The sequence below is a fragment of the Mastigoproctus giganteus genome, chromosome 3 (genome assembly GCF_048544385.1).
Source record: "Mastigoproctus giganteus isolate SK-2022 chromosome 3, ASM4854438v1, whole genome shotgun sequence".
Taxonomy (NCBI): Eukaryota; Metazoa; Arthropoda; class Arachnida; order Uropygi; family Thelyphonidae; genus Mastigoproctus; species Mastigoproctus giganteus.
In genome coordinates this window covers 104,228,427-104,249,650 of record NC_143577.1, presented here as the reverse complement: position 1 = coordinate 104,249,650, position 21,224 = coordinate 104,228,427, and the positions used below count along the sequence as shown (strand labels likewise).

The 21,224-nt window shown below is 37.6% G+C and overlaps 1 protein-coding gene across 1 annotated transcript in view; it reads right to left on the bottom strand.

Annotated features, from left to right (window-relative positions):
* Positions 1 to 21,224, bottom strand: part of LOC150088197 (alpha-2-macroglobulin receptor-associated protein) — a 228,105-nt gene that overhangs the window by 24,591 nt on the left and 182,290 nt on the right. The window contains exon 4 of the mRNA XM_090369378.1: positions 7,796 to 7,906. Within this exon, the coding sequence (XP_090225504.1) occupies positions 7,796 to 7,906 (111 nt within the window). The remainder of the gene's footprint in view (positions 1 to 7,795; positions 7,907 to 21,224) is intronic.

Here is a 21,224-nt window from a genome sequence, read left to right as displayed (position 1 = left end):
AAACAGAAACCAATGGAGAAAATAGCCAGAGTTTACTTTGCTTAATTGGGACAGCATGCCGTTTAATCGGGGCAGGAGACCGCAGCACTGGAGATTACCCTACGATTGTCTCCAACGGTACCACGTGGTTCGGTTGAAATTCTGAAGGTCACAACCATAAAACAATAAAAACAATTAGCATTCACCGTTTATTGGGCTTTTCTGTTAATGAAGTCTATCATAAACAGACAGTAAATTCAAACTTACTGAATTTGCGATAATACCGACAGCTGGAATTCTGTGGGTTATTATGATGAAATGTGTTTACACTTCCATGAAATCTTCAATCATATAAAAAAATTAATTTTCAGATCTTCTCTTCATTCCTATTTTTAAAGCTTTGTAACTTGTTATTCCGTTCTCACTTGCACGTATTGTGTTACTTGCAATTTGTGTGTGCGTTTTCTTTGTTACTGATTGCTTATCTTTTTACTGTTTTAAATTTTAACCCCCCCCACAAATTTCAGTTGTCAGTGGACAGAAATGTCAACTAGTTCGTATGTATATATTACAGTACGCATTAATTATTCCGATTATCACGTATATTCTTCCAATTTTCACGTATCTTTAATTTTTTAATTGGCAAGGTAATAAACGGTAAAAATGTGCTTAATATATCTTTGCTTTTATAGCCTGTGGATAATATTCCTCCTATTTTTGCTAATTAGAATCGCTGTTTAATAGAATTAAAATTCAATTCACAAACGTGATCACAATGACCGGAGGTTGCTGTGCATCGTATAGTGAATGGTACCTTATTATGTTGAGTTCATCATAATATGATTTGATTGTACAGTGAACCAACTGTAAAAGGGGGAGGGGGGGGGGTACACCGTATTTTTAACTATTTACGTGAAACTTCGGATAATTGGGGCAGCCGCTTAATCAGGCCAAAATGCACTAGTCCCGATGTGTCCCAAATAACCGGAATGGACTGTATTTTGATCTTAGAAAGGCTTTTGATACTTTTGCACATCGAAGACTGCTCCACAAATTGGAGCAGTGTGACACTGGAGGCAAATTGCGGCTATGGATAAAGCAGATGGTTGAGTGGGAGAAGACAGAGTGGATTAAATGGACACTGCTCTTCATGGACAAATGTTATTAGTGGAGTCCCCCAGGGTTCGGTGTTGGGCCATCGTTGTTTCTGTATTTATTAATGATGGTATATCAGTCTTAATGTCTATGTTTGCAGACGATACGAAGGTCAGCAGGGTTGTTACTGACACTAATAACAGACACTGCGGCAACAGGATCTAGAAAAGTTGATCAGATTGGCTGAGAGGTGGCAATTGAAGTTTAATACTGCCAAATGTAAAGTACTGCATATGGGAAGCAGTAACCCCAGAGTAATGTATCAACTGTGTGGTACTACACTGACAGTGGTAGAGAATGAAAAGGACCTGGGGGGTGATTGTGTAGTCAGACATAGTTTTCTTAGCAGCACAGGCAGTCTACCAGAGTAGTTCATGGTGTTTGTCAATGATATACAGGAATTTTTCTAGCAGAGATAAGGAGGTGATTCTCCTCTTGTATAAGACAATGGTCAGGCCACACCTTGATACTGTATACAGGTCTGGAGGCCTCATCTTAAGAAGGATGTAGATCTGCTGGAATGAGTATATTATCCACCAACATCGTCAGTAAATTCTTCCATTCCACCTTGGTGGAATGGAAGAATTTACTGACGATGTTCTAAACCTTGGTTTTCTAATAAGTGCTAAGTCTGTTCAAGAGAAGAATGTTGCATTTCGTAATTGGCTTGTTTCTAATTCTTCAGTTTCATTTTCTGCCTACACCAAAGCTTGCAACAATTGTAAAGCAATTTTAATCAGTCCCAACTAGAGTTTGAACAGGCTAAGAGTAGAAAACTTCCTTCTTGCCCTAATGGTAGCCGAGCATTCTGGTCTCTTGCCAAGCTATTGGCCGCAACTTTTGCCCATCTCTGCTCCCACCTCTGTCCAAACCAGATGGTTCTGTTGTCACTTCAGCCAAGGATAAAGTTGACCTGCTAGCATCGCATTTTTCTTCCAACTCGTGTATTAATGATCTTGGTAAAACACCTCCCACCATTCCCAACACGCTCCATTCAATGCCTCCTGTGGTCTTCCGTGAAAAGGATGTCAGAAGGATTTTGATGAATCTTGATGCTAAGAAAGCTCCAGGTCCCAATGGTATTTCTCCACTTGTTCTCAAAATCTGTGATCCCGAACTTACTCCTGTTCTTTGCCACCTTTTTTCACTTCCTTATTCCAAAGGTGTTTTTCCTTCTGCTTGGAAATTTGCTCATATCAAGCCAGTTCCTAAAAAGGGTGACAATTCCCTCCATCCAATTATTGTCCCATTGCAATTACTTCTACTCTCTCTAAAGTAATGGAGAAATCAATTAACCGGCAACTCTTAAACTACCTAGAAACCTTCCATTTGATCAATGATCGCCAGTATGGATTCCGTCAGTGTCAATCCACTGGTGATATTCTGGCTTATGTTATCCATTTATGGACTAATTCAATGGAAAGGTTCGGTAAAACACGAGTAGTTGCTCTTGACATCTTGAAGTCTTTCGATCGTGTTTGGCATAAAGGTCTTCTAAACAAGCTTCCATCTTATGGTTTGCCAACTGTTTTTTGTAATTGGTTATCCAGTTTTCTCTCTGATCGCTCACTGAGGGTGATGGTAGATGGCTCTCTGTCTTCTAACTTCTCCACTAATGCCGGTGTCCCCCAAGGTTCAGTTCTTTCTCCCACTATTTTCCTCTTGTATATTAATGACCTTCTTCCATTGGCTGGAAATCCTATCCATAGTTTTGCCGATGAAAGCACATTGCATTCCACTTTCCATTTTGCAAAACCTTGCCCTGCTCAATCAGCTTCAACTTCTCAAAAATCTGCTACCAATTCCTTCAATGCCGATCTTCAGGTAATTCTCCAGTGGGGCAAAGACAACTTAGTTGATTTCAACCCTTCTAAAACTCAGTCTTGTCTTATATCTCGCAAAAAAGCATTCTTCTGCTCCTATGCTTTAGTGACACTCCGATTTCTAGGCAAAATGATATATCTCTTTTGGGGATTACCCTGACTTCTAATCTCTCTCTCTTGGCACAAGCACATTACAAATATTGCTTCCTCTGCATTTAAAAAAAACTTGGTTTTCTCAATCGCTCTCAGCATTACTTTTCTTCCAAACAGCTGTTCACTCTGTATAAATCACAAATCTGCCCTGCCATGTAATATTGTTCCCACATCTGAGGTGGTGCCCCCAAAACCTCTCTCAGGCTTCTTGATTCCATTCAGAAGAGGGCAGTTACGTTAATTAATGATTCATCTCTAACAGAGTCTCTCCACTCGCTGTCTCATAGATGTACTGTTTCTGCTGCATGGCTCTTCTACAGATACTTTCATGGGCACTGTTCTTCTGAATTGGCTTCTGTAATTGCCGCTCTCTCTTTCAAAATAGTCCGAACCCGTGCCGTAACTAGCCAACATCCATTTACTGTCCAACTTCAAACTCACAGAACCAACTTTTGATCTTCCTCGTTTATTCATTCAACTGCCGTTTTCTGGAACAACCATACTTCATACGTATTTCCTGAAAATTACAGTCTACAGAAGTTCAAGACCAATGGCAACTAATATCTTCTGTCGTCCTCACAACCTCCAACCCAAGCATGGTACTAAGTACTATAGGTTCTAATACCTCTCATGTTTGGGGTTTACATAAAAAAAAAAAAAAAAAAAACATCAATTAAATGCACTTCCTTAGATTTTGTGTGTTTCTTAACTAACAGCATAACACCTCCTCCCTTCCTGTCCTCTCTATTCCCAAATTCGAGTTCTATATTCTGTATAACACCACGTCTCTGATATCCCAACAATATCTGCATTTGATTTCTTGACTAGCACTTCAAGCTTATCAAATTTATTAACTATACTCCTAGCAATGGTGTACATGCAAGTATACATGCACCTGTTCCTACTCTTAGTTGCCCTAACACAGCCCATGTATTTACTTGTTCCCTCTATGACTCCCAGCAGTCCTGGACATCTCCATTACCTTGCTTTCCAGGCTGCTGTTCATTCTAATAGAAGCAGTGCAAGAATCACTTTTGCCTCTGCATGTGGCTGTTAATGATGCCCTTCACACTACTAACATAGTTTTTTGTTTGAGAGTTGTCTATGCTGTGTTTACACCAATATTATATAGATTATCATAAACGTAATTCTGTTTTTCACGATAGATATGTTCCTGTAAAATACGTGTAAAAAAAGACATTTTATTTATGGAAGAAAAGAAGATTGGTTCCAGATCTAAAAAAAAAAAAAATCAGTAAAAATAATTTAAAAAAAAACATAAAAATATTCGTTTTAAGCTTATTATTTTATTTCTACAAAATACACGTAATAATATGTAATGAAAATGTATTAAAGTAAATTTGTATGTATATGAAATGAAAAAAATTCTTCATGAACAAAAAAAAAAAAAAAAATCTGTTTTGGACAAGATTTTATTCATTTTCACTTTCTGATAATAAATGTCGCATATGTTTCCGTACGACTGGGATTGTTGTTTGTTTGGAGCATTAGCAACTAAGGCCATAATGCTCCGGGATATGCGGTGGTCATTCCCTGACCTTTCCGCATCCTCCGTATTTGGTGGTGATGGGCTCGAACCCCGAGTCTAATCAAGAAGCGTGTGCTACGCACTGCTGCTCCTTCCCACCTGGCTACGGAGGCGCCCCCGTACGACTGGAATATCACTGCTATCACTAGAAATGTTGTGGACATCATCTTCCTCTATTAATGAAATTCTTTCTGTGATCTCTTGAGCAAAATCAGCACGAGTCTCCTCTGGTGCTGATGTTTCACCGGTTTTATGAACGAATTCAGTTATTATTCGTTGTGTTCGTGTTTTGGTTAGGCTGTTATATAATTCTCTATAAGAGGCTGTCAACAACTTCAGTTCAAGTTGAAACTTCCCAGCGCGTTCCTCATTAGGGTCATGTTTGACAAAATGATTACCTAATTTTCTGGCCAGTTCCAGACCGTCTTTTATTAAATCTGCATTTAGAACAGGATCATTTTCTTCATTATCACTACGTTCTGTGGGATAAGGAGTCCCAAGGACAACCTCTAATATTTCATTTTTGCTTAGGGCTTTGTCGGTTAACAATTCATCAATATCTTGAAACGATAGATCATCAAATCCTTCTCTACCAATTTTGTGTGCCATTGTAATAATGTTGGGAAATTCAGTCGTATTAGGGATGATGGGATCTTTGCTTTTTACACATTGTGGCCAAACTGCTTTCCAACACGCATTTAAAGTTGCTAGTTTTAATTCAGTTAATGCTAATCCAACTTGATTGATACAATCCATAATTGAGAATTTCTTCCACACATCAATGACTGTTAGTGTTTCATCATTCAGTTTGTCCAAAACGTGTTGGAATGTTCGTTTTACGTAGTATGTTTTAATTGTTGCAATTATACCTTGGTTGTATTAGGTGGCAGAAATAAAATTTGTTTGTTTGGGTGTTCCAAGACAGGATGGCCGGGTGCATTGTCGAGAATCAGAAGAACTTTAAATTTGAGACCTTTCAAATTCATATAATGTCTGACTTCTGGGACGAAACATTTGTTGAACCATTCTGTACAGATAGCAGTGGTCACCCAGGCCTCCTTTTTTGCTATCCAGTGAACAGGCAGTTTATTGATATCGACACCTTTCATTGAACGTGGGTTTAGGGCTCGATTTACCAGCAGTGGTTTCAACATACGATCTCCTGAAGCGTTGGAGGAAAATAATAAGGTCACACTATCATTAGCTACATTTAAACCACCAGCAGTTTTCTGCAATTTGGCTACATACGTTCTGTTCGGCATTCGTTTCCAGAACAAACTAGTTTCGTCTGCATTCCACACTTCATCAGGAGTGTATCCTCCATCTTCAATAATTTTTGCAAGTTCCTACGGGAATACTTTAGCAGCCGATTCATCTGCAGATGTAGTTTCACCTTTAATTTTTATATTATGAAGAGCATTCCTTTTAAGAAACCCTGTCATCCAACCTGTATTCGCAGAAAATTCATACTTTCTGTTTAACTGAGATGAAGTGCTTGGCTCCTTTTCTTTAATCTGTCTGTAAATTCTTAGTGCTGTTTGCTTGATGGCATTTCCATCTACTGGTACTCTTTTTTGTGACTGATCTTCTATCCATATTACCAGAGCCTTTTCCATTTTTTCCTTCACAATATCTCTTGTATATGATGATGAATCAACACTTACTTTTGTTCCAGAACATACCGATTTCCTAATTGCAGCTTCATTTTTCTTAATAGTTCTTATGGTAGCTTCATGTACACCAAAATGCTTTGCTACAGACGTAGCCCCTTGTCCAGTTGCAAAACGATCTAAAATTTAAATTTTAAGTTCCAAAGAAATTGCTTTCCTTTTTCATTTTGGTAATAGGCGAATTATTCAACATTATATAAGGGCTACCAAAAAATATCTCAGTTATAATTAATAAAAAAGTATGAAAAATTTGTAAACTTACAATTTATTGACTATCGGCAAAATTAATAAATTTATATGTGCACAAATTTCACTAAAGATTCTTTCACTTCGAAATAGAGCTTACTAGTAAATGTCTTCCGAAGATACAATGCACGAATACCGTAGATGTGCACCAAATTCAATAAAAACGTTAATGATTCATACATACCTAGACGTACACATTGGTAAACAAAAGCACATGTTACAAAACGCACACACTAGCTGTTATCCAATCTATTGGTGCGTGTAATATAGAAATGATACTAATATGCCACAAATAAAAAAATTTTCTTAGAATTTAGGCAAAAAAAAATTCATAGAAATCGTGTTAAATCAAAATGACTCGCGTAAAAAGAGAATGAAATATTTATTTTGAATTTGTGTTAAATCAAATTCATGTAAAAAAAGTTTGTGCAAAAACAGAATTAGGTGTACTCTTAAAGATATGATGCCTTGTTGCATTTAATTTTACTTAAACTTTATTTATTTATATTTCTAATTTTTATCTTCTTGAATTCAGGTCACATCGTGAAATTTTAAGTCTCATTTCCTGTTTCATCAGTATCAACAAGAATACTGTTTGTAATTCGATTTTAATATAGTTTTAATACTTTTTGCCAAGAAAAAAAAAAAAAAAAAGGGCAGAGAAAAACTGTTTTTCAAAAAGGACAAACTTCGTGGTACTGCCTCTGTCTCTCACGATCACATAATGACAGTGTGACAGAGGGGGGTCAAACTGAATCAAAATGACTGATTCTGTCATAAACCCAGAGAGAGAGAGAGATGCAAGCACTTCATGTGATGTGAGGTGCACTTTGAATGTTGCATGCCATATCATCACAGCATGATTTCAAAATTACATTGTGATTGGCCAACACAAGGGAAGTGAATTAGCTAATTTCACACTGTTGAAACAGTTGGTACAGTGCCAAATATGATACACAGATAAAATTGAGCTTATAAAAGCCCAATGTTATCTGTGTATCAATTTACTATAAATTAAATTGGCAAGGTAGTTTGCTCTTTTATTTTTATTATTTGATTAAACATAACTAAATATGTAATGTCATATAGTATTTTCTCCTGTCCTGGCGATTACTACAGAAATTTTTGAAATAGCATTCAGTTAATGCAGTTGTAGCAATTCTTTTATGTTCCTGGTATGTAATGGTATATGAAAAAAAAAATTATCATAAAAAAATTACCTGTAGACTGATTTGGAGATTCGGCATTTACATAATCCATTAACTGATAATACTGGTTTATTTTGTTCTGGTGATGAAAAAATTCTTCTTTCAAAGTCTTTAATTCTTCATCTGTTAAAAAAAAAATATATATATATATACACAAATTAAGATAAAAATAAATAAAACAACTGCCATAGCATGGCAAACCAATAGAGCAAAAATAAAAATAAACCATATGTAATAAAATAAAGGGGGGGGGGGAGAAAGGGAATTGCAGAAGGAAAACTCCTAAAATAATTTAGAAAAGCCAAATATATGATACCAAATAATAGAAATAATTTATAATGTACCAATTAATTAAAATTTGATTATGTGAAATATCACTAAAAGCAGAGATGAAACTAATTACAACACTGGATCAACAAAACTATAAATAAAAATATAATAAAATAGACTGGCCATTATGCCCTATCTCGACAGGGGACCACAAGGCCAATAATGGTCGAGGAATCACCATTTCAAACACTGGACAAATCCATGCATAGACAAACTGATGCACTGATTGACCCACAAATACAATGGATTTGAATAATGGTTGCCTTATGCAGTGAAAAATAAGAACAGAAAAATTACAATAAAACAAAACCTAGCACTAATATGGCAACACCATACCACTGACAAAGTGACTGTTGAACCTGAATATATATGAAAAATTAGGCTATAGAGGGCAGTATGAGTGTGCTTTAGCATATGGACTCACTACTACCGTGTAAAATTTACTGAAAACTTAACTAATTAAAATAAAAAGAAAAGAATTAATATCATATATATATATATATATATATATATATACAGTGAAACTTCTCCTAACGGACACCTCTCGTTAACAGACATCTCTCTACAACGGACACTTTCAAATTCCCCAACTCATCTCCATTGGTTTTAACGTGTTTTCAGCTTCTGTCTAGCGGACATTCTCTGTAACGGACGTGGACAGGCAATCTGCACTGTTTCGTTTTGATTAGCACTTAATTTGATCTCCCCATAACGGACAGCAGGCAAGCTCACGGCCCCTTTTCTAGGAACGTTTCTTCCACGTATTGCCTCAATCGTGTGTTTATTTTCTATTTCCGATTCTCTGAATTTTATCAAGGTTTACTTCGCGGTTCTAAACCCTTTTTCAAGAATTTTAAGGCACGTGTAAAACTTCTGATGAATTCGGTGTGTGCAGGGTGGGGGGATTTGGTCGGCCTTTAGTCTTTTCAGTTTCAGTTTTCAGTTTTGTTCAGTGTCGTGTGAAGTGCACAATGTCTTCTTGTAAACATTTAACTTTAAAAGATAGTCGAACTCATTAATGTGTATGATCGGCAAAAAAATAGGTTCGCAATCTCGCTGTAAAATTCAAAATCGGGAAGACGCAGGTAAGCGACATCCTAAAGAAAAAAAATGAACTGCTCAAACAATTTTGGCAACACGTAAATGATCAGGTTCAAAAATCATTCCCGAAAACTGTTGGACTTCAAATTTGTCGCGCACGTGCTAAAGAAATTCCCATTAATGGGCCTATTATTAGGGAAAAGGCTTTGGAGGTTGCGAAATCTATGGGAGTAAATGAGTTCAAAGCTTCTGTGGGATGGCTAGACAAGTTCAAACCTCGGCATAAAATTTCTTGGAAAACCGTAAGTGGTGAAGGTGAATCTGTTGATACTGGGGTTGTAACAGAGTGGACTGTCAAATTGGAAGATTTATGTCGTGATTTCGAAGATAAGGATATTTACAACTGTGACGAAACAGGGTTGTTTTTTTAAAGCTCTTCCTGAAAAAAACAATGAGTCTAAAAAACGAAAAGTGCCAGGGCGGAAAAATTTCTAAGGAACGCTTGACTGTACTATTGTGTACAAATATGCTGGGAGACTTTGAACAACCTCTTGTTATAGGAAACCCACAAAATCCTCGTTGTTTCAAGGGCATAAAGTTGAATCTTTTGGATGTTGACTGGAAGTCTAATAAAAAAGCGTGGATGACACGAGATATCATGAGCGAATGGATAAGTCACTTTAACCAAAACATGATTCGTCAAAACAGAAAAAATATTCTTTTCATGGATAATGCTGCATCTCACCCGCACATTGAATTGTCCAACATTCAAATCATTTTTCTGCCACCAAACACATCTCCAGAGTGTCAGCCCTTGGATCAAGGGATAATAAAAAATTTTAAACTTCACTACAGAAAACGTGTTTTAAGACATCTCATTGCAAACATGAACGATGTAACATGTGCGAGTGACCTTGCAAAGAAAATCAGCATCCTAGATGCGATTCAATGGATTTCCTCTTCAGTAAACGCAATTAGAAAACAAACTGTCGTGAACTGTTTTGTAAAGTCTGGCTTCTCAAATGCAAAAATTGAAGTTGCGAACAGCAATGTGGAGCACCAAGAAGAACAAGAACTTCAACATCTATTGATAATGTACGACACTTCCGCTACAAGTGACCCTGGCTACAAAGATATAGACTCAAACCTCACTACAGAAGATGGTGCTCTAGATATCAACGACATTATCATCGATTTTCAAGAAGTTGCTCATGAGGATGAAGAAATGGAAGGAGGTTATTCTGTCGAAGAACATATTAACGACGAACCACCGATGAAAATAGAAGAAGCGCTCATACAAATCAATCGTTTAAAAATGTTTTTCGCCGCTGAAGAAGATACTGAAGGACTTTCGATGGTTTCTTCACTCCAAACAAATGTTGAAAACAAAATTATGAGCCGGAAGAAGGTGCAGAAGAAAATAAGTGATTACTGTATGTATTTTTCTTGAGATAAAGTCATAATATGCATAGCACAATTGTATGTATATTATTTACAAAAATATTGCACAAAATCTGTATATAATTTAATTTTACGTTAAACGTTTAACGATTTTTCTTTATCTCTTGTGTACGTAATTGTATATTATTTACAAAAATATTGTTCAAAATCTGTATATATTTTAATTTAATTTTACATTAAACGTTTAACGATTTTTCTTTCTTTCTTTTTTTTTTCCCCTGACTTCTTGTTAGCGGACACTTCTCTCTAACGGACACATTTTCGTTCCCCATGGCTGTCCGTTAAAGGGAAGTTTCACTGTACACACACACACACACACACACACACACACACACACACACACACACACACACACACACACACACACACACACACAGTGCTGCCACTTTATTAGGTACCTCTACTAATGTCTCACAAATGGTTACAGAGAAGGGCAACAAGATCAGTGAATGGAACAAAGGGTTGCTCTTACGAAGAAACGCTTATGTTTTGCAAATTACAGTGTCTGGAGACTAGGCACCGGTGAGGTGATCTGATCGAGGTGTATAAAGCCTTGAATGGTTTGAGAATGCTCAAATGCCGATGAGATTCTTCCTCTTGCTCAGAATAATCACCTGAGAGGGCATAAATTCAAATTGAGGAAAGACAGATGTAGGATACATGTGTGGAAATTTGCCTTTAGCCAGCGGGTAGTTGGTTGGTGGAACAGACTTTCACCCCTTGTTGTGAAAGTTGATAGCCTAAATAAATTTAAGGCTCAGCTGGACAGGTATTTCGAACGAACGGAGGGGTGAAGTGGAAGTTTTTTTTTTTTTTTTTTGGCTGATGCTGCATAAGCTTGCTTTCCTGCATCATATGCCTCTACTAATGCTAACGTTGCAAGTCGCACGATCACAGTTGTGAATATAGCTGCAGCTGGAAAACCTTTCTAGTATCAGTTAAGCATAAAAACCATAGCAAGAATGGGGAAAAGGAGTAATCTACCGGGCTTCAAACATGACAGGGTAGTAGGTGCAAGACGTGCTGGACAAAGCATCTCTAAAAAGGCAGTTCTCCTGAACTTTTCACACACCACAGTTTCAAGGGTGTATCGAGAATGGTGCAATGAACAGAAAACACTCTCAACGGCCCTCCTGTGGAAGAAATCGCCTGTTGATGAGAGAGGTCAGAGGAGGATGGCTAGATTGTCGCACATCACGTCAGAATACAACTCTGGTACGCAGAACAAAATATCGCAACAGACTACTAGTCGCACTTTGTCGCAAATGTACCACAACAGCCAGCGGCCACATTGCGTACCTTTGTTATCAATGAAGAACAAGACAACATGCATCCTGTGGGCACAGCAACACCAGCACTGGACTATCGAGGATTGGAAAACACTTGCTTGGTCTGACGAGACGAAGTTCCTGGTGCATCATGTTGATGGGAGGCTCAAAATTTGGTGAAAACAACATGAATCCATGGACCCGTCATGTCTGACGACTACTGTGCAAGGTGGGGCAGTGTTATGGTGTGGGAAATGTTTTCTTGGCACATGTTGGGTCCATTGATTCAAGTCTGAATGCCACATTGTACCTAAACATCGTTGCTGACCAAGTGCATCCGTTCATGTTGACAGTTTATCCTCAGTCAGATGGTTACTTCCAGCAGGATAATGTTCTGGTGTACAAAGCCCTAATCACTATGGAATGGTTCCAGGAACGTGACAATGACTTCTTTGCTGCAATGGCCCCCTCAGTCCACAGATCTCAATCCTATTGAACATCTTTGGGATGAGCTGGAAAGGGCTGTTCGTTGCAGGCCTACACATCCATTGAATCTCAAGGAACTGCATGACACACTCATGTCTGCATGGTATTCCATTTCTGCACAATGTTTTAAGCATCTTGTTCAATCCATGCCTAGATGAATTCAGGCTGTTTTGAAGACTAAAGGAGGCTCAACATGCTACTAGGTAGGTGTTTTTTTTTTTTTTTTTTTTTTTTTTTTGTTAGTTGTTGGTGCATCGGCTTCTGTGGTCATAATGCACCTCCCAAGGTTTTTGCACTAGTCTGATCCAAACCCGAGGCAGGATTTGAACCCACAACCTTTGGATTGCCAGGAAGGCACGTTACCCACTCGGCTAGATAGATGTACCTAATAAAGTGGCAGCATAGTGTGTGTGTATATATATATATATATATATATATATATAGAAAAAATAATTCATGCATTAATTAATGATTATTTATTGTTACTGCATGTAACCAATGTAGAATTTTTGTTAACTCTTAAAAAATAGCGGTATTTTTCAGTAATTTTAGAAACAATACGTCAGTCATTCCTTGATCTACATGGTTTTGCTATTGCTTGGTCAGGTATTTACTACCAAAATTTAGATTGTGCATAGACTTTTTTTTTGTTTACGAAGTTCAAAATTAGGAATGAAGAGCAGATTTTGAAAATTTGTTTTTTACATGATTGAAAATTTCATTAAAGAAGAAACACATTTCACCATAATAATATAAAATTCCACAGAATTCCAGCTGTCGGTATTATTGCAAATGCAATAAGATCGAGCTTACTACCCATTTATAATTGGATTGCACTAACAGAAAAGCCCAATAAACTGGAAAGTGCACATTGTTTTTTTATTGTTTTATGGTCATGATCTCCAGAAATGTGCTTTAGAAACATATCACAAAGTCATTCAAAACTGATTCTTATAACCAAACATAGCAATAAAAGGTGGCGTGTTTGTCCAGTTATTTTTGATAGGCATGTAACCAATGTAGAATTTTTGTTAACTCTTAAAAAATAGCGGTATTTTTCAGTAATTTTAGAAACAATACGTCAGTCATTCCTTAATCTGCATGGTTTTGCTATTGCTTGGTCAGGTATTTACTACCAAAATTTTAGATTGTGCGTAGACTTTTTTTTTGTTTACGAAGTTCAAAATTAGGAATGAAGAGCAGATTTTGAAAATTTGTTTTTTACATGATTGAAAATTTCATTAAAGAAGAAACACATTTCACCATAATAATATAAAATTCCACAGAATTCCAGCTGTCGGTATTATTGCAAATGCAATAAGATCGAGCTTACTACCCATTTATAATTGGATTGCACTAATAGAAAAGCCCAATAAACTGGAAAGTGCACATTGTTTTTTTATTGTTTTATGGTCATAATCTCCAGAAATGTGCTTGAGAAAAATATTACAAAATCATTCAAAACTGATTCTTATAACCAAACATAGCAATAAAAGGTGGTGTGTTTGTCCAGTTATTTTTGAAACCCCCCCCCCCTTCATCAGTTATCCTACGTTAGCTGTTCAGACAGAATCTTTTTCTGGTTTGCACAACATACTGTTTTAATTAGTAAGAATTGCTTTTGCTGATTTAATATTTCTTGTCTATATAGAGTGTGTGTTTAATTAGTGCCTAAAATGAAGAAAGCTAAAACAAAAAAAAAATTAAATTTAGAGTAAAAATTAGAAATCATTAAGGAGTTAGAAAATGGCGAAAAGGTTGTGACAGTGGCAAAGAAATACAGCATAAATCAATCTAGCATTCGACAAATTAGGGAAAAATGCTGAGAAAATTAAAAGTTCAGTTATCTGTTCCACATCATCCGTTAATAGAGAAAACTGAAAAATTACTTTCTTTCTGCATAGAACATCTTAATCGAAAGAGAATACCTCTTAGTTCAGATATTTATTTGCACCAAAGCTCTCCAAATTTTTAATCACTTACAAGAGGAAGCTGGTCCATCCAATGCAGTCTTTCAGGCCAGTATGGGTTGATTTGAAAATTTTAAAAAACGTTAAGTCTTTCCAATCTAAAATTAAAGGGTGAAGCAGCTGACGCAGATATGGAAGCTTGCAAATCAGCTTAGCCAAGAAGCTATGGATATGGATCCTAATTTGGAGAGGAGTTTACAATTTTTGCAGAACTTTATAATTGGCTTTAGTTCCTTTGAAGCAATTTATAGAGAAAAACAGCGTGCTTCTAAGTAAACAATTTTAACTAATTTTTTTCAAAAAGTTCCAGATGCTGTTTCAAGTTAATCACAGGAAAACATCGACAAAGAAGCAATGAATTTAGTTTAAAAATCTAGAGATAAGTATTAGCAACATTAATTTTATGGATATGTTTGTAATTTTTTTCTTACTGAATGAAGACAATTTTTTTCAATTTAATTTTTTTTGAACATTTTTTTTGTGTACAGGTACAGAACCCTCATTATGTCATAAACTACGTTTTGCATTGTGCAGAGTTTTTCCAGAATGTATCTCCCCTGCACAAATCGGGGGATGACTGTATTGTGAAATACACTATTTGTTAAAAAAATAGTATAAAAGAAAATTTTTAACAGGTATGGTGTATACATATATACTCCAACATGGCTATTTATGCAAAAAGATTTCACATACTTTTTAATTATATGAACTTTCTACTAAGCACATTGTGATTTGTATTTATCAACATAAATTTGAACCTGAAAGAAAATGCCACTGGTTTATGTTATTAATATGGCAAATATCTCAGCTGTTTCTTCTTACAAACATAAAAATAAAAATTGAAGGAAAATTTGGATACAAGTCCTTTGTCCTTCAGGCTTGTCATAGGCATTCTCTGTTATAAAAAGTAAGAGCTTCTTACCTGGGAGTATGAAACACTGCTGGAACTGATAATCGGGTAACACTTGAGGTCAAGTGAAGTTTTGACAAAGTCTGATTCTTCTGCAGAAAACAATTCCTCTGCTTGTACCTTCACGATGGTAGAACTGTTAGTAGCCCTGGATATAAACCCCAAGTGAAGGTCCCAAAATACTTCACCTACTATACTGGAGGTGACCACCCAGGTGCGAACCAATGTAAGTAGGGATCAAGGTGTGGCATCCACACCAGAAGTAATGATGCCACTCTGTGTTACCAACCAATACCAGCAGGATAATCCTCATCAACAAATGCAATACAACTTTGCTTATTGGAAGCATGAAATGGTGAAACCCATGTTAAGTCTCCAGGAAGAACCTCCAGCAACCCTCTACATCATGCAGTATGATTGATGTCTTTTGAGGTTATGGTGGGCAACACAGCATTGATCTTCCATAAATTGAGGTTACAGCTCTAAAACAGTGTTCACAGGTTAGTGCTAGATAGTCCACCAGACAAAATCTACTGAGGTTACAGCTCTAAAACAGTGTTCACAGGTTGGTGCTAGATAGTCCACCAGACAAAATCTACTGGTAACCCTCTACGAGGAAACTGAATCAGCTATTGTATAATCTTGCTGCCTCTACTCTGCCAAATAGTGACTGGAGGGACATGTCAAGAAGCTGGGTATTTTCTTTCTGTGTGTATATGTCTCCCCCAAACTTTTCTTTATTACCGAATACATCATGAATAGTCAAACTAATAAAACAAACTTAGTACAGTAGGCCCTCGATTTAATGGACTCTGATTTAATGGACAAAAAATTTCTGTCCTAAAGTCAAAATTTAGAGCCTATATTTATACTGATAGCATCGCACATCTGTCCGATGTGCAATGCTATCATACAAATATGATGTGCAACGCTATCAGACAGATGTGCAGAAAATTCCTTCTCGTGAAATAAAGGCTGTTTTACTGCTAGATAAATGCACTTGCTCACCCTAATGCTGAGAGGTTAGTTAGCAAGGATAGAAGAATTAAATGTTTTTTGCCTCCTAACAATTCTTCACTGATACAGCCAATGGATCAGAGTGTAATCATTGCACCCTGATCCATTGGCTGTATCAGTGAACAAGAAGTTTTAGGAAGATGCAGAAGAAGATACAAGAGGCACCAGGACACTGCAAAATTTACATGCCAAGAACATCAGATCAATGCCATCTTCAAATTAGCAGCTGTGGGGAAAGACATGAAGATTACTACCTTGGGCAATACTTGGAAGAAGTTGTTGTATGAACCTGAAATGGACTTTGAAGAAGTTGAGGCATCTACTTTTCAGGACACTCTTCTGAGGGACGACAACAAAAATGCAACTGAGAATGACATGGAAGAGTTCTGACCATATGCCGATTGAACCACGTGGAGAAATACCATGTGTGGAGGTACCGTGAGCCTGCTACTTAAGGAGATGTTGCAGGAAGTCATATCACTGTTGAAGAAGGGAGCTGACGCTCCCGAAAGCTTCAGGTTTTTAGCGCTTTTAATGTTTTATATTTTAGCAAATTTTATTGTAAATGATCTTTTATTACAGTTTTTAGCATTCCGCAATAGTTTATTGTAAATATTTTTGTGTAAAGATTGTAGTCATATTAAATTTTATTCAATGGTCGGTGTATGAATTTATATATTTTTTAGACATGGAAGAGTTGCTCAAAAATGATGAAGTTGATCCGGGCTATCAAATTTTTTGTAAGGTACAGACTGCGGAAAATGTTCTTCATGGAGAAAAAGATTATTATTATTATTTGGTTTTTAGGAGCATTAGCATATTGCCATATTGCTCCGGGGATATGTGGTGGTCATTCCCTGACTTTTGCGCATCCTCCATATTTGGTGGTCACGGGCTTGAACCCCGGTCTAATCAAGAAGCATGTGCTACGCACTGCCGCTCCTGCCTACGGAGGTGGAGAACAAGAGGACGATAATGATGACAAAGAATCAGTTGCACCTAAATTGTCTGTTATAAGACACATTTGGATGACATCATACATTATATTGAATCATCATCAGACCCTGATGTGCTTCCTTATTATGAACATTTTAGAGAATTTCTATCTACAGTAATATGGAAGCAGCACCAAGGTGTAAGGCAACTGAAGCTTGATGATTTCTTCAAGACCACTTTATCAACTGGACCTGTTTCACCAGAATCCTCGGCCCCGGGTGCCAAGCGTTCCGTGGCCAAGCGATTCTAGTGCGTTTTCCAAAGCGTTTTTCTACAGAGAACATTTGAGCGAACAGTTTCTATTTTAGTTTGAAAAACTGTTTTCTTGATTTCTATTGCATAGTAGCTCTCTCGCACTACAAGAAGTAGGCAGAAGCCCAGAAAGGGAAACCACCTTTCTGTTTTTTTCTATTAGTACTAACTTACTAACTCAGCCGCTTGGTCACCTCGTGGCACTGCTCCTGCCTCCCCGTGGCGGGGCCGGAAACCTGGGCGGTAAAGATAAACCCCCAGGGCCAAAAGGAGCTATCATGGATTCAAACAATTTTCCACCCTTAGAGCCTTCAAGCTCAAGACATGAATCCTCTCATGATATTAATCAACCAAAAAGGCTTCGAACTGAAGCACAGCGTCCAGACATCCCTAATTTTCTTGTGATACACTCTCTGTCCACGCAGCCCGTGGGCAAGTTATCACCATTTATGATTCAAAGACATCTAGAATCTATTGCAGGATCTCCAAAAATGGTGAAGCGACTACAATCAGGAGATCTCCTGGTTGAAACAGCCACATCCAAACATTCTGAGTGGCTATTAAAAACAACTACATTTGGTGGATTACCAGTGTCTGTCACTCCTCACAATACCTTAAATTCATCTAAAGGAGTCATCACAGAATGGGACTTAATTACAGTGTCTGAGGAGGAATTAGTCCAAGAACTTAGCCATCAAAAGGTAATCGCTGCTAAAAGAATTATGACAAAAAAAGATGGAAATCTCATTCCAACTCGTTCCATCATTTTAACTTTTAGTACTCCTGATTTGCCTTCCTCAGTAAAAGCTGGATATTTAAATTGTCGAATTCGTCCATACATCCCAAATCCTCTTCGCTGTTTCAAATGCCAAAAATATGGCCATTCACAGCAGGCATGCAGAGGTGACGCCATCTGTCCTATTTGTGGAGCAAAAGATCATACACAGGCAGATTGTCCAGCCGCAATTCCCATTTGCCCCAACTGCAAAGGCAATCACCCCGCCTTTTCTAAATCATGTGAGATGTGGAAAACAGGTAGGACAATCCAAAAATACAAAGTAGAACATAAAGTCACATATCCTGAGGCACGCAGACAAATAATGTTGACCATGCCAAGTCCATCATATGCCTCTCGAACTCGCAGTTTTCATACAACTGCAATTCAAACAGATGTCTCAATACCGCCCAACGTCTCGCTAGCTAATTGGGTTAAAACAACCTTATCAACCACTGGAAAAGAAAATTCTAAAACAAAAACCAGCCATGCCACCAACACCCCAATTAGTATCCCAACTGATACTGTGACAGTCTCAAATGATGCAGAAAGATTGAAACCCAATAAAGACTCTAAGGAAACTGATCCACCAACCAACACTATGGAAGTGGATATACACCAAAGTGATGAAGACCCTATTCTAGAACTCCATGCCAATGACACTATGGATACTGGACGTCCATTATTCCCAAAAAAAGACCGAAAAAAATGCCCTGCACATAAAAAACAGTCAGATGAATCATCTTCAGCCAAACCAAAATAATGCCTAACATCATACAGTGGAATTGTAGAGGACTAAGCAGCCATTCGGATGACATAAGAGATTTAATCTCTCAGTTTAACCCCATAGGTATATGCCTACAGGAAACATTCTTGTCACCCCAAGTTTCGCCGAAATTCTCAAATTTTATGATATATAGACGAGACAGAAGCCCAGAGTCTCCTGCCCGTGGAGGAGTAGCCATTCTTGTAAATACTAACATACCGTCCAGACCGATCCAATTAAGAACCAGCCTAGAAGCTGTGGCAGCTCGGATTGCAGTTGGTATTTCAGTTACCATTGTTTCGATTTACATTCCACCATCTCTATCACTGGCCCAATCAGAACTTGACAACCTCATCGCACAACTTCCAACTCCAATTTGTCTTTTCGGTGACTTTAATGGCCACCATCCATTGTGGGGATCAGCTACAATGGACAGAAGAGGCAAGTTGATCGAGGAATTTATATATAATAATGACCTAAATTTATTAAACTCTGGATCTCCTACCTACATCCACCTACCTACAGGATCTACTTCTCAAATTGACTTGTCAGTTTGCTCACCTTCCATCTTTCCAATCATGACATGGTCTGTATTAACTGATCCTTTTAGCAGTGACCACTTTCCGATCATTTGCTTCTTACAAACAGGAGTAACACCAAATCCTGATAAACGATCCTCTTGGAAGTTTAAAAAGGCGAACTGGGATGGCTATTCTGCTCAAATATTTCTAGACAGATCTTACGTTAAAAAAGAACCTATTGATGATGTAAATACTTACATCACCAATCAGATTCTGACTGCAGCAAATACTTACATTCCAAAATCCAAGACATATCACAATCACCGAAATCACTGGTGGAATGCAGATTGCTTCACTGCCAAACAGGAAAAAAACCGAGCTTGGAATAATTTCCGTAAGAATCCCACCACTAATAACCTCATTGCTTATAAAAGGTTTAAAGCAAAAGCAAGGCAGATTAGACGGAAAGCGAAACGAGACTCGTGGATCGCTTTTGCCTCAACAATCACAAAAGACACCGACACACGCCTCATTTGGAAAAAAATACAGGCACTAAATGGGAAATTCGTTCGTATGCCCTCTCCAATACTTCATTGGAAAGGGAAAGACCTATCTACAGCTGAAGAAGTTGCTAATGCACTTGCTGAATCATTTGCTACAATCTCTGCTTCTGCCTCCTATGGGTCCACATTTCAGAACATCAAAACTAGTGCAGAACGATATAAAATCAACTTTTTCACGAACCGTTCTTTCCCGTACAACCAACCCTTTACATTCATAGAACTTCAAGAATCGTTAAACAGATCTTCAAACAGTGCTGCAGGCCCAGATGGAGTTCATTATGTTATGCTGAAACATTTAATTCAACAAGATTTGAGTACCATGTTAATCTTTTATAATCGGATATTCTCCGAAAATGCCTATCCTTCCTCCTGGCGTCATTCTTTCATTATTGCTTTACCAAAACCAGGAAAAGATCATTCCTGTGTTGAAAACTATAGGCCAATATCTCTTACGAGCTGCCTGGGTAAAGTTTTCGAAAGAATGGTTCACACTAGGCTTACTTACATCCTGGAGTCACAAAATCTCCTTCCAGATCATCAGTATGGCTTTCGGAAGAATAGATCAACGCTGGACGTGCTTATCAAAGCCGAATCTCATATCCGCAATGCCTTTGTCATGAAACAACATCTTGTCATGGTCAACCTAGATCTTGAAAAGGCATTTGACACTACATGGCGTCATGGGATTATTATGGACCTTTACCACTTGGGGCTTAGGGGCCATTTGCCGAAAATAATTCAAAATTTTCTGCAATTGCGTTCTTTTCAGGTCCGATATAAAAATGTACTCTCTGCATCTCACATTCAGGAAGAAGGAGTCCCGCAGGGATCGATACTTAGTCCAACACTATTTTCAATCCGAGTTAGCAGCATAACACGAGACATCCCAAAAACTGTTGAAACTTACATGTACGCAGATGACCTTACAATTTCTTGTCAATCTCAAAGTATGAACACCATCGAACGGCAGCTCCAACTTGCTATTACCAAAATACAATCGTGGACTTCACGGAATGGCTACAAACTATCAGAAAAGAAATGCACTCTCACCCACTTTTGCAAGAAACGAACTCTCCATCCCGATC